This window comes from Echinops telfairi, unplaced genomic scaffold (assembly GCF_000313985.2).
Source record: "Echinops telfairi isolate 266 unplaced genomic scaffold, ASM31398v2 ScPeMD7_5;HRSCAF=22, whole genome shotgun sequence".
In the NCBI taxonomy this organism is placed as follows: Eukaryota; Metazoa; Chordata; class Mammalia; order Afrosoricida; family Tenrecidae; genus Echinops; species Echinops telfairi.
In genome coordinates, this window is record NW_022103901.1 from 32,078,190 (window position 1) to 32,090,581 (window position 12,392).

Genomic DNA, 12,392 nt, shown 5'->3' on the forward strand with positions numbered 1-12,392 from the left:
AAGTGGAAAGCCTTCTCCACCTGTGGCTCCCACCTGGCTGTGGTTTCGCTGTTCTATGGCACCATCTTTGTTGTGTATTTCAGCCCATCATCCACCCACTCAGCTGAGAATGACATTGCAGCTGCTGTGATGTACACGGTGGTGACCCCCATGCTGAACCCTTTCATCTACAGCCTCAGGAACAAGGACATGAAAGGGGCCCTAACAAAAGTAATTTATATTAATTTTTTTTTCTTTTAAACAATGAATGGGTTCTAAATGTCATAAAGGCATGTCATAGCTTGTAATAAAACCCCTTTTCCCTTCCGATAGTCTCTGGCACTTTGCAGTTGTCCGTCCACACATTTGTCAAGGAAGATTAGGAGTCGTTGTTTCTCAAAATGGGTGATAATGCTCTCTGAGATTTCTGGAATGATCCAGGTGGGTACAAAAGCAGATTCTTAGTGTTTACCCTGTATTCTGGGCTATTGCACAAAGTTTTTCATTGTAGGGGGCCATTGAGTAATGTTCTTTTAGTTTAGTTTAGTTTAGTTTATGGGAAAGAAGGCCAAATAAATTTAGGAACCTATGGAAGTGCAAGAGGGGAAGATAAATCCTTTTACCAACTAATGTGACTCATCCAACTGCCAATGCCCTCCAGCCCAAACCACCAGGACCACACAGCTATCTTAGTGGGTTTATTGCTCATTTCATCATAAAAGACTGAATTTATCGAGGAACTTTCCAGTCTAAGGGTGTTAGAAAGGTCTTCCAGAATTTGAGCGTTAGCTGATTTTGGTGAGGGTTACTGTGATCTGGATTTGATGTTAGAAATTATTGGCAGTTCTCATTGGACATAGCAATAGCTTCTCTAGAAAGCAGGAAGACTGGAGAGAAGTGAAAGCCACAATTGGTAAGGAGTAAGCTATCCCTCCTACTGGTCAGGATGGGTGATGATTTGTCATTTCTGTAGCTTGAACAATGTTTATGCTCTGTCTGTGTACAGCTATGACTGTAGTGACCTTTTTTGTAACTATTGTTCTAAATCCCTCATGGTCACTTGTGTGATGTCCTATATAGTTTTCTGTGTTCAACAGGGAAGAGCTCATTGAAGGCTCTGTTGTTGTTAGGTCCTTTCACTACAATTCATAGTGACCCCCTGCACAAGAGAACAAAACACTGTCTGGTCTTATGTCACCCTCACAATTGTTATCTCTGAGCCCCTTGTTGCAGCCACTGTGTCAATCCATCTCCTTGATGGTCTTCCTCTTGTTTACTGTCCTTTGATTTTAGCAAGCTTGGTTATCCTTCTCCAGGGACTGGGCTTTCCTGTTAACAAGTTCAAAGTACATGAGACAAAGTCTCTCCATTTTAGCTTCTAGGGAGCATGTAGACTATACTTTTTCCAAGACAGATTTGTTTGTTCTTCTGGCCATCCATGGTATATTTCTTATGATTTGCCAACACTACAATTCAAATGCATGGATTTCTTTTCTGTTCATTGTTCACCTTTCATATATGAAGTTAGTTGTAGATTTCTTCACTGCTGCTTCTATGAGTGTTGATAATTGATCCAAGTAAAATTAAACCTTGAAACCTGGAATCTTTTCTGTTTTCACAGTGTTGTCTATTGGTCTAGTTTGAGGAGAAAAATCATCAAATGGGATGTATATATATATATATATATATATATATATATATATATATATATATACACACACACACACACATATATATATATATATATATATATATATATATATGTGTGTGTATATATATATACACACACAGCAGCAATCTATACTTAAGGCTTTAGTCTGTGAGTTTCATCCATGAGTATTTCAGGTTCTCGTGGCTTTTAGCATGCAAGGTTGTGTCATCTGCAAATCACAGTTGTTAAAGAGCCTTCTGTCCATCCTGATGTATTCCTCTTCATAATCCAGTTTCTCAGTTTGTTTGGTCCACAAACAGATGGAGTAAATATGGTGACAGTATGATGCATACTTTTCATGATTTAAAATTAAGCCAATTATTTATTTACCTTTTTACCTGAGTTTTTGTATCATACACATTTTAGCAGGAGCATGGGTAATTTAAACAAGAAAGAATTATCTTCCTTAATTGCAGTGTGCAGGCTTGCTTCCTTCAGTGTTTTCCTGCGTTCTTTCCAGTGTGCTCAAGTCATCCTGGAGTTGTAGGGGTTATGCATTGGACTGCAACCACCTTGTTGGTAGTTCAAAAACACCAGTAGTTCCAGGGGAGAAAGACCAGGCTTACTATTTACATAAAGGATTATAGTCTTGGAAAACACAGGTATAATTCTTCCCTATCCTATAATCCAAGGTGAGGCATAACCCAACCAGATAAAGATAAGATTTTTGAGTCTGTGAATGGGTGCATATTGCTGCTGATTTGTGTTGATTCCTGGGTTGTGTTGTCTTTTATGTTGCTCTTACATTTGTCTCCTGATGCTGATTCTCTGCCTAAAGTGTTCACTTTACTATTTTTATAATTTTTTTGTAATGCTGGTCTTGATTTTACAAAGCCCTTTATTTTCTCCTTGTCTGAAAATACTCTAATTTCTCTGTTATTTGAGGGATAGTTTTGCTAGCTATAATATTCTGGCAGTTTTTAATCTTTCAGGGTTTTATTGTCTTCTTACTTGCATGACTTTTGCTGAGAAACCCAAGCGCATTCTTAATGATTTTCCATTCTAGGTGACTGTCATTTTTGCCCCCTTGCTGCTCTCGGGATTCTCTCCTTCTCCTTGACATTGGGGAATTAACTCTGATCTGTTGCGATGTTTGTCTTCTTTGGAGCCATTCCCTCGGCATCTTGAATAGTTGTTTTCTCTTTTATCGTGTTAGGGAAGTTTTCTTCCATGTTTGCCCATACTATTCTCTCTGTGGATTTTTTTGTTTCTACCTGCTCCAGAATCTGAATGAGACAGACCTTGTTCTTCTTGATGATGCCCCACCCAATTCTTAGGCTTCCTGTGAATTCCTTTGCTCTTTTTGTTGATTATTTCTCTTATGGCTGTAGTCAACAGAGGTGTCTTCAAGCCCATTAATTCTGATCCATTTCTTCTATTTTTTTACTCTGATTTTTTACCATGTTGTCTAACTCTGTTATTTTATTATTTATCTTCTGGAATTCTATTTGGTGTATATTTTCTAGTTTTTTTATTCCTTCTATAGTTCCCTTGAACATTTCCTCTAATTTATTAAATGTACCTGAACATTATTCTCCTGAATTCTATTGAGATAGTTAAGATTTATTGTGCCAACCGGGCCGATAAACACATGTGGTATTAATTGAAGGAGGGAGAGATAAATGGCTTGGTTGGCCTCAACTTTCTAGTTCTCTGGTCCCTTGTTCTCTGATAGTCGGATCAGTGCGCAGCTGCCTTAGCTGGCAAGGCTCACTTTCTGTGAGACATCACTGAGGAGAAGCCATATGAACTTACCCTGACATAGCCCTGGATGCTGGAGAAGCCGCGTGGAGACCCTTCCCAGTGCTGAGATGCTTATGCCACAACTGGATTCAAAGACTTTCCACCCACTGGCCTGGGATCCTCCTGCATTCAGTGTCATTGTGTGCATTTTGAGGAGTTTGAGGAGGACTTTGAAGATCGGTGTTGGATAAAGGGCTACATCAGACTTATGTGTTTGGACTGGCCTGGGTTTGGATGCTTTCTGAATGTACACTTACCCTATATTCAACTCTCTGTTGTACATGAATGAGTTTCTGTGGATTTGTTTCTCTAGTTTACCCAGATAAACTCATCTATTTAAGGCCATTCCAGGGTCTTTTCTTCAGAATATTTCTTTGGATCTGGGTGTTGTTCAGTTGTGTATACAGCATGTGTATGTATGTGGGTGGACTGTCATTGACTGCTTCTTCTGAAGCATTGTGGGGCAGCTGGTCTTGTTGGGAGGATTGGGGGTGTTGTGGGGATAGTTGATTTGTGTGGAGCAGCACTGTGCAGTGTTTGTTCTGTTGTGCACAGGGTTGCTGTGGTTTGAAATCAACTCAATGGTACATAACAGCAACAACAACAGCACCAATAAGTGGTGCCAAAAAGGAGGAAGCATGGAGAAAAAAGAGGAAGAAGAAAAAGTAGAGGAAAAAAGGTAGAGAAAGGGGAGAAAATAGAAGAAAAGGAGGGATGGAGAGAAAAAGAATGAAAGCTGTTATCTCTCCTTCCACCACCACCCAAAAAAAAGAAAGGAGGGGGGGGGCAAAGAATAAGAAAAAGAAAAGGAGAGAAGAAAAAATGGAGGTCTATGCTTGCATGGGTTATTTACTTGGTCTTGTAGCTTTGTAGCTCTAGTCAGTGAGAGGACTGATGCAAGCAGGTCAAGGCATCAGGAGTGCATCTAAAGTTATCCAGGGTGGAGAAAGCACTGTGCTACACCAAGTCTTGCCTGTTGGCAGCCCTACTTGCTGGCAGGGCACAGAAAGAGCACATAGCTTTGGGCTGGGCCTAAAGAGTTGTTGACTAGGAGCATAAAGAGATCTATCTTGGCCAATCCCTGCTTGAGGGTAGGGTGAAGAGAAATCACCAGAGCTGGGGTTTGGACATTGTTAGTGGGGTGCAGAAAGAGTGCCTAGCCAGGTTAAGTCTCCCTGCTGGCTGAATAGTCACAGAAAACAGTGGCATCTTTATTAATACTTTAGAGAGGCCTTTTGCAGCAGATTTGCCAAGTACAAGACATTGTTTGATTTCTTGATTGTTGTATCCAGGAACAGTGATACTCAGTGCAAAAGAAATAAAATCTTTGACTCCTTGAATCTTTTCTCATTTAACATAATTTTATTTATTTGTCCAGTTGTGAGGATTTTTGTTTCCATCATATTGAATTCTCATCCATACTGATGGCTGTACTCTTTAATTTTCATCAGCAAGTGCAGATGAAATGATAAACTTTTCTTTATCATTCACTATTCTTTTGCTTTACTTGAATGACTGCCTCTTGGACAATGAACAGACTTCCGTGAGCACTAGTATTCTGAAATTCCCATTCTCTGAAATGCTATCCATAATCTAGGAGGCTAGAAATCTGAACTCAGGAAACCAGCTCTAGGAAAAGGCGTTCTCTCTGTGTCAGCCCTAGGGAAAGTTCCTTATCAATTTTCACCGTCTGTCTCTTGGTTCCTTGGTGATCTTCATGCTTTCCTTTTTTGCTTGTTTATTTGGGCTTCAATAAATGTGACATTTTTATAATGAAAATAAAATTGGCTTAAAGCACACCCTACACTACTATGGTCCCATGAACATAACAAAGAAAACTCTACTCACAAATAGGATTCTACCTGCAAGTACAGGAGTTTAGGACTAATAACATACATGTGGTGGTGATGGGAGGTGGCATAATAGCAAACAAAGAAAATTTTGTGTGTAAGTCCCAAGCATCTCATTGTCTCCAGGGGAATCAAGCTGATTAGATAGTGTTACATAACTAATAAATCAAAATGGAGACATTTGTTTGTTTGTTTGTTTGTTTTTGTGTGGGAACTTATCAGAGGAAATGACAATCTCAGTGAGACTAATCAGCCAAGGCTTTACAAAAGAGTTCACATTGATCTGGATCTTCAAGGATGAGGGTGAAGGGACAGGCAAGGTATCCAGGACAGATGAGATAAGAAATATTCATCTGTTTCCTAGGTAGAAAAAAAAGCCAGCTTACTATTGATTTGGTTGACATTGAGTCTATTCTGATTCACAGTGACCCCATGTGTGCAGGGAAGAACTAACTGTTCTTTAGGGTTTTCAAAGTTGTGATCTTCCTTAAGAAGTGGATAGCTAGGTATCTTCCAAGGTATCTCTGTGTGGGTTCAGCCTGCCAACCTTCCAGCCAGTATGCCAGTGCTTAACCCGTTTGTGATACACAGGGACACCCTAAGAAAAAATAATACATCATGCTAACTATACTGGTACTCCCACAAATAAGACAGTTTAATTGGATGATGATGATACACTAGAAAGTACCATGAATCCTTAGGATTCCATATGAGGCACAGGAATGTGAATTGTGCCCAAAGGACTGATGCTAGCAGAAGAACACTTTGGCCAAGAGAAAGTTCCACAGAGAACTCCCACCCTTATTGATTGTCCCCACACTTGAATGGTATGTCCTTAATGGTTTCTAGACTCACTTCCTAAACAACAACTCCAAATATATTTAAAGCAGCAGGGTTGTCTACTCAGAATGTTCATTAGAACTCTCAGATAAAAAACAGAATGAAAGAACACTAAGTGTTGGGTTCCAGCCAGCATTTGGACCAGCATCAGGGTATACTAAAAGATCTCCAACTGATACAGGCAACTCGGATTAAAGATCACTGTTGTAGATTCATAGGAGTCCTGTTAGTGTATAGGAGCCTTGGTGGAGTAGTGGTTAAGCATTGGGTGATGGTGCTCAAGGTTCACAGTTTGAAACTACCAGTCTGTCTGTGGGGTGGGAGATGGAGATGAGGAGAATGGGACTTTCTATTCCCGTAAAGAGTTACAGTCTTGGAAACCCACAGGAGCAGTTCTACCCTTTCCTATGGTCACTATGAGTCACAATCATCTCAATGGCAATGAGTTTTGAGCTTTTGAGTTGTAGAATCAGAAGAAGCCCAGGTGGTATAGTGGTTACTTAGGCTACTAACTGCAAGATTTGCAGTTCAAAACCACCAGCTGTTCCTTGAGGAAGACTGGCCTTTCTACTGCCATAAAGAGTTAAAGGGTCAGAAATTCACAGGAGCAGTTCTTTTTGGGGGGTGATTTGCACATTTTATTGTGGGTTAATTTCCATCAACAAGAAAACCCTCGAAAATAATAGGAAATTCAAGTTAGTAAGAGGACACTGACGCCTTCCATGGTAGTGCACTGGTGCCTCAGCTCCCTGCTGGTTTTTGGAGGGGTGAATGGACAGAAGAGAGAGCAGCAGCCCAGGAATCCTCCGGGGGCTGGTGCAGAGCCCTGCTCTGTGGAAATCTCTGAACGCTGTTCAGTGTGGGAATACTCAAATGAAAGGTTTGGGGTGGGGAGGTGCCTGCTGAGGAGTGGGGTAGGCGAAGAGAAAAATAGGACAAGAACATGCAAAGTCTTAACTTGAAAGGATTCATTTTACAAATGAAAATCAGAAATTCCACAAAGGACATGACTGAGGGAACTGGCAAAATCTAAGACGGCTGCCTGCTCCCTGACAGCCATGTTCCGGTTCCTGAGGGGAACCACTGTGTCACTGCAGACTCACAGCAGGGCATCTTACACTCAGTAGTTACATCCTTAGGTATTCAGAGGTAAAGCAGCAGGGTTTCTGGGCCTAGTCAATATTGAACAAATTGTGGGAGGAAATAAGGCGAACACTGCCCATGGGCAAGTCTGGGTAAATGATGCTATTCAGCAGCTTTCCTGAGATTTCCCATTTCCCCCCTCCATTGTCAGAGGGTGGCTGGGTACTCTAGCTCATTCACCCGCTAGCCCTGGGGCAGGGACCTCGGTACAGGTACACTCTTTTTGGCCCAACCTCTAGAGGCCAACATTCAGGAAGCCCTCTGGGTTTGGGGCCAGTTCATGTAGCTCCTCATCCTTGATAGCACACACGGTCCCTTGCTCCCCTACCAGGATGACCAGAGAGAACTCCAATAGGTGCCGGCATAGATGGATTCCATGGTACCTGGCACACTATCTTCTCATGCTGGGGAAGAGACAGATTCTGCCAAGACTCCAGTCTGAGCAACTCCAGTCACTTATCAGCATACAGGGTGACTGAGACCCCAAAGACCTTCAATTCATGGTGCCCTGGGAAGGTTAGGCGTACCCCAGAATTTGTCTTCACATAGTCAGGGCAGCCACACTTCTCAGTAGCTCTTCAGCCCTAGCACAGTGTGTACCGGCTAACTGCAGGCTGAGAAAGCTGGTCTCATGCAGGTCAAGCACCACGGAGTTGTAGATGGGGTGCAGGGTGCTGTCCCAGAGAACAGGAGTGGGAACCATCGGCCCTTCCAGCCCCAGGTCCTGGTGGAGCTGCCAGTAGGCACCTTTCCTGAGGCTGGCCTACGGGCTGCATCTTGGAGCCAGCCTGGCTCTTGCTGAGAAGCTCCATGTGCTGGATCTCCTGAGGCATGGGCTGGACGCACCCCTAGCCCCCTCTTTTGCTTGAACTCTGGGAGACAGGGATATCAGGCTCCACTTTCATGGTCTCCTCTTCTAGAGTCTGCTTGAAGGCCACCTGGGCTGAGGACAATGGGAGACTTGCTGGGGGAGGGGTCCCCGCTCCATGGGCTGGAAGGAGCTTTTAACCCTGCTTAAGGCCACTCACTGCTGCACCCCTCTCAGGACCAGATAGGCAGCACCTCGAAATCCAGCTGCCTCCCGGGGGACCCCTGCATTATTACTTCTCCAGACATGCATTCAAACCCACCACCCACTGCTTAAAGCCTTTCTGAGGATCTTCATTATTTCTGAAGAAGACAGCAACACTCCTGACCATGGCCTAGAAGGTGAAGACCTCCTCGCACCCATGGCCTGGCGGTCTTGCTGAAGGCTCTGGGACCATACAGCCCTCTCGTGACGGTGGCAGTTTGGGGTCCTGAGCCCCAGCAGCCTCTGTTCTGCGAGTCTTCCTGAAGCAGCGGCCACTGCAGCCGCAAGTTCCCTTCTCTCTTCCTCCTCGTGTTGCTGGTGGGGTTTTTCATCTGCTTGTTGAGGTCCCCATTTCTGGTAGCTCAGGCCCCTGGGGCGGCCAGCCGAGAGACCACCCTCACAGGCACCCACTTGTGTTGCCCTAGTTGGGCAGCGCGGCTTTGACCCCTCTGAAGCTTCTGCCTGGGACATCGCTTCCTCTGTGAATACCCGGAGCCCCCGGCCCTGTAGCTCTGCAACCGGGGCCACCAGCAACAGTTCAATCCTGACCTTTCAGGTTCCTCTGAGTCAACCTTGACTCCATGCCAGTAAGTTTTGTTTGTTTGCTCGCTTGTCTTGGTTGTAAATTCAGAAAAGAGCCCTGATGGCCTAGAGGGTTCTGTGTTGGGGTGCTAACTGCAAGGTAAGAAGTTCAAAACCACCATTCACTCTACAAGGAAAGGATGAGGCCTTTCCACTTGCAAAAATGGACAGCCTCAAAAAATCTAGAAGGGCAGTTCTACTCCATCCTATAGGAGTGGAATCAACTCCAAGGCAGGGGATCCGTTTGGAGTGGTTCTAGATCCAAGGGTCCCTGATGGGACAGCGGGGTCAATGGTGGGCTGCTAACCACCAGACTGAAAGTTCGATCCCACCAGCTATCCCACTGGAACAAGGTCAGGCTGTTTGGTTCCATAGGTATTTACAGTCTCCGAAATCCTAAGAAGCAGTTTTACTCTGTCCTGTAGTACTTCTATTTGTCAGAATGATGCCAGGAGCCTGTTATGTTCTTATGGAATTTTATTCTGCACCAGGCTTTCTGTAAGGGAAATATACGACAGTCTCATTCCACAAAGACATGCAGGCTTGCAGAGACTGTGAGGCACTTCGCTCCATTCTATAGAGTTGCTGTGAGTCAGTCAAATTGACTAGGTGCCATCATTTTGGGGTTGTGGCTTCTGAGGGAATTTCTAACAGAGGAGTGAAAAAATTATTTTACTTGGAGCTTTTAAAGGTGAAACTTTTCATAAAACATTTTATATTCCAGTTATTAACAACAACTATCATTGCCATTGATCAATATTTATTGTAAATATCGAGTCTAAATTATTTACACACCCAGACACCTAGCTTATTATGAGTTGGAAAGATTACTGTACCTGTTCATAATTCATTGTCTGTGGGTCTTTCATCAGGTAGACGCTCTCTTCCTGCCCATCATTTTTCTGAGAGCCCCTTTCATGTCCTTGTTTCTGAGGCTGTAGATGAAAGGGTTCAGCATGGGGGTCACCACCGTGTACATCACAGCAGCTGCAATGTCCTTCTCAGCCGAGTGGGTGGATGATGGGCTGAAATACACAGCAATGATGGTGCCATGGAAGAGGGAAACGACAGCCAAGTGGGAACCACAGGTGGAGAAGGCTTTCCACTTTCCTTTCGCTGATGGAATTTTCAAAACAGCACAAGTGATACAAAAATAGGAAACCAGAATGCAAAGCAATGGGGTGATCGTCATCAGACCCCCTTCCGTGAGAATCATCATCTCACTGATGTGTGTGTCAGAGCAGGCAAGTTTCACGAGAGAAGCCACATCACAGAAGAAGTGGGGGATCCTGCTGTCTGCACAGAATGAGAGTCCAGCTGTCAGCAGAGTGTGCAACAGAGTATGTAGGCTGGCAATGACCCAAGACCCAGAAACCAGCAGGGCACAGAGCTGAGGGGTCATCTTTGTTGTGTAGTGTAAAGGGTGGCACACAGCAACAAAGCGGTCATAGGCCATCACAGCCAGGAGGAGATTGTCCATATTGATAAAAACAATGAAAAAATACATCTGTGTGAGACACCCAGGGTAAGATATGGTCTGACTCCCAAGGATGTGGTTGACAAGCATCTTAGGGATAGTGGTAGATGTGAAGCAGATATCCACGAAGGACAGGTTGCTAAGGAAGAAGTACATGGGGGTGTGCAGGCGGGAGTCTGAGCTGATGGCCAAGATGATAAGCAGGTTTCCCAGGACTGTGGCCAGGTACATGCTCAGGAAGAGCATGAAAAGGAGCTGCTGCTGCTGCTCGGGCTGCCTGGAGAGCCACAGGAGCAGGAACTCAGAGGCACTCGACTGGTTTGCTCCACTCATAGATCTAGGATCACAGGCAGAGAAGAGAGAGAATGGGCAGAAACCTAGGAGTGGAGAGTCTGCAGGGACAAGTCAGGCTCCAGCTATGGGCTTGTTTACTTTATCAGAGTTGCTCAGTCAGAATCTGCCCCCCGTCCCTACTCCACCAACTTCTGACTCCCAGTTTTAAGTGACAGTGGACCCACTTGATTCATCCTTTTTATTTTATAAAAAATAACACAAAACAGGCCCAGGTTCATGCTCAGCCCATCTCTATGATGGTGTTTGTTTCATTGAACATTTCCTAGTCAGTTTTTCAGTCTTTAGTAACTCATAAAAAGATAAGAGAAATCATTAATTATTATTATCTCAATATACAGCCCATGGATATAGTACTCCTATTATTGTTCCCTGGATCTGCAAGATTTAACAAAAGGAGTTCCTAAGAGAACTTCATGTAGTACCAAGGAATATTTATATCTCTTTGGCTATGAGCTTACCTGGGGGAAGTTGGTATTATAGCAAATGTGTGTTCTCCACCTCTCTGTGACTGCTCAATCCTTCTATATGTTGTGGGGACTAGAAAGCTTTGGAATGGTAAGTAGATCCTGAACAATTGAGGGGCAGGGATTCATGGTCTTACTCCTCTGTGCAGGGAAGCTGTTTGGAGGAATCACATAGAGGCATTTACAGAGTCACCATGACCATTGGGGCCATATTCCCTGAAAGCCTCATTAGATACAACAAGAGAGTAATTGTCCCTTCTACCTTTTGGTCTCTTTGGACCTAACAATGATGACATTGAGAATTATGTAACTCCTGAGCCAGAACTTTTAGATGAAACCATCTTAGTGGAGACAAATCTCAAACAGAATTCCCTAGGATGTTAAATGTCATCACTTTGCTGATCTGGGCTTATGTCTATAGATTTAGAAATTCAGCTCCTAAATATTTTTGTTCTTAATTTATTTGCTCAGCAACTTTGGTTATTATATTGCTTTTGTATAAGCCTATTTGTTTTGTTTTGTTTTTTTGTCTTCAGTTCTAGTTATCTGCATAGGCTTACTGATATGGTAAGAAGATGGTAGAATTCTTCAGTTTCGCTATCATTAGATTTAGAGGTTGGTGAGTACATTTGAATAATAGTTGTATTAACTGGACTGCCTTGTTGGTGTATTGTCATATGACAGACAGCATTGTACTTCAAGATAGATCCTGAAATGTCCTTGTTGATGATAAGTGTGATGACATGCACCCTGATTTGGCATCCCTGGCATAGAAAGCCAGATGATTGTTCAACTCATATAGTCAATACCAAATTGTCCAAAATGACCAATACCAATGCATTTCACCTCACTAATGCCTAAGATACTGGTCTTTATGAATTCTATTTGATTTCTAATGATTTCCAATTTCCCTAGATTCTCCCCCCCCCCTTTTTAAAGTCGTTTTATTAGGGGCCCATACGACTCTTATCACAATCCATACATACATCAATTGTGTAAAGCACATTTATACATTCATTGCCCTTGTCATTCTCAAAACATTTGCTCTCCACTTAAGCCCCCGTATCAGGTCCTCATTTTCCCCTCCCTCCCCGCTACCCCTCCCTCATGAGCCCTTGATAATTTATAAATTATTATTTTGTCATATCTTGCCCTGTCCGACGTCTCCCTTCACCCA

The 12,392-nt window shown here is 43.4% G+C and overlaps 1 protein-coding gene across 1 annotated transcript; it reads right to left on the bottom strand.

Moving 5' to 3' along the window:
- Nucleotides 1–9,788: 9,788 nt before the first annotated feature.
- LOC101651979 (olfactory receptor 1361-like) lies at nt 9,789–10,736 on the bottom strand. The gene has a single exon (XM_004706199.2). It carries the CDS (start codon nt 10,728–10,730, stop codon nt 9,789–9,791), a length of 942 nt encoding a protein of 313 aa, XP_004706256.1. The 5' UTR covers nt 10,731–10,736.
- Nucleotides 10,737–12,392: the final 1,656 nt, after the last annotated feature.

Excerpts from the sequence above, each read along its gene's own strand:
- LOC101651979 (XM_004706199.2), bottom strand. The coding sequence starts at position 10,730 with ATGAGTGGAGCAAACCAGTCGAGTGCCTCTGAGTTCCTGCTCCTGTGG.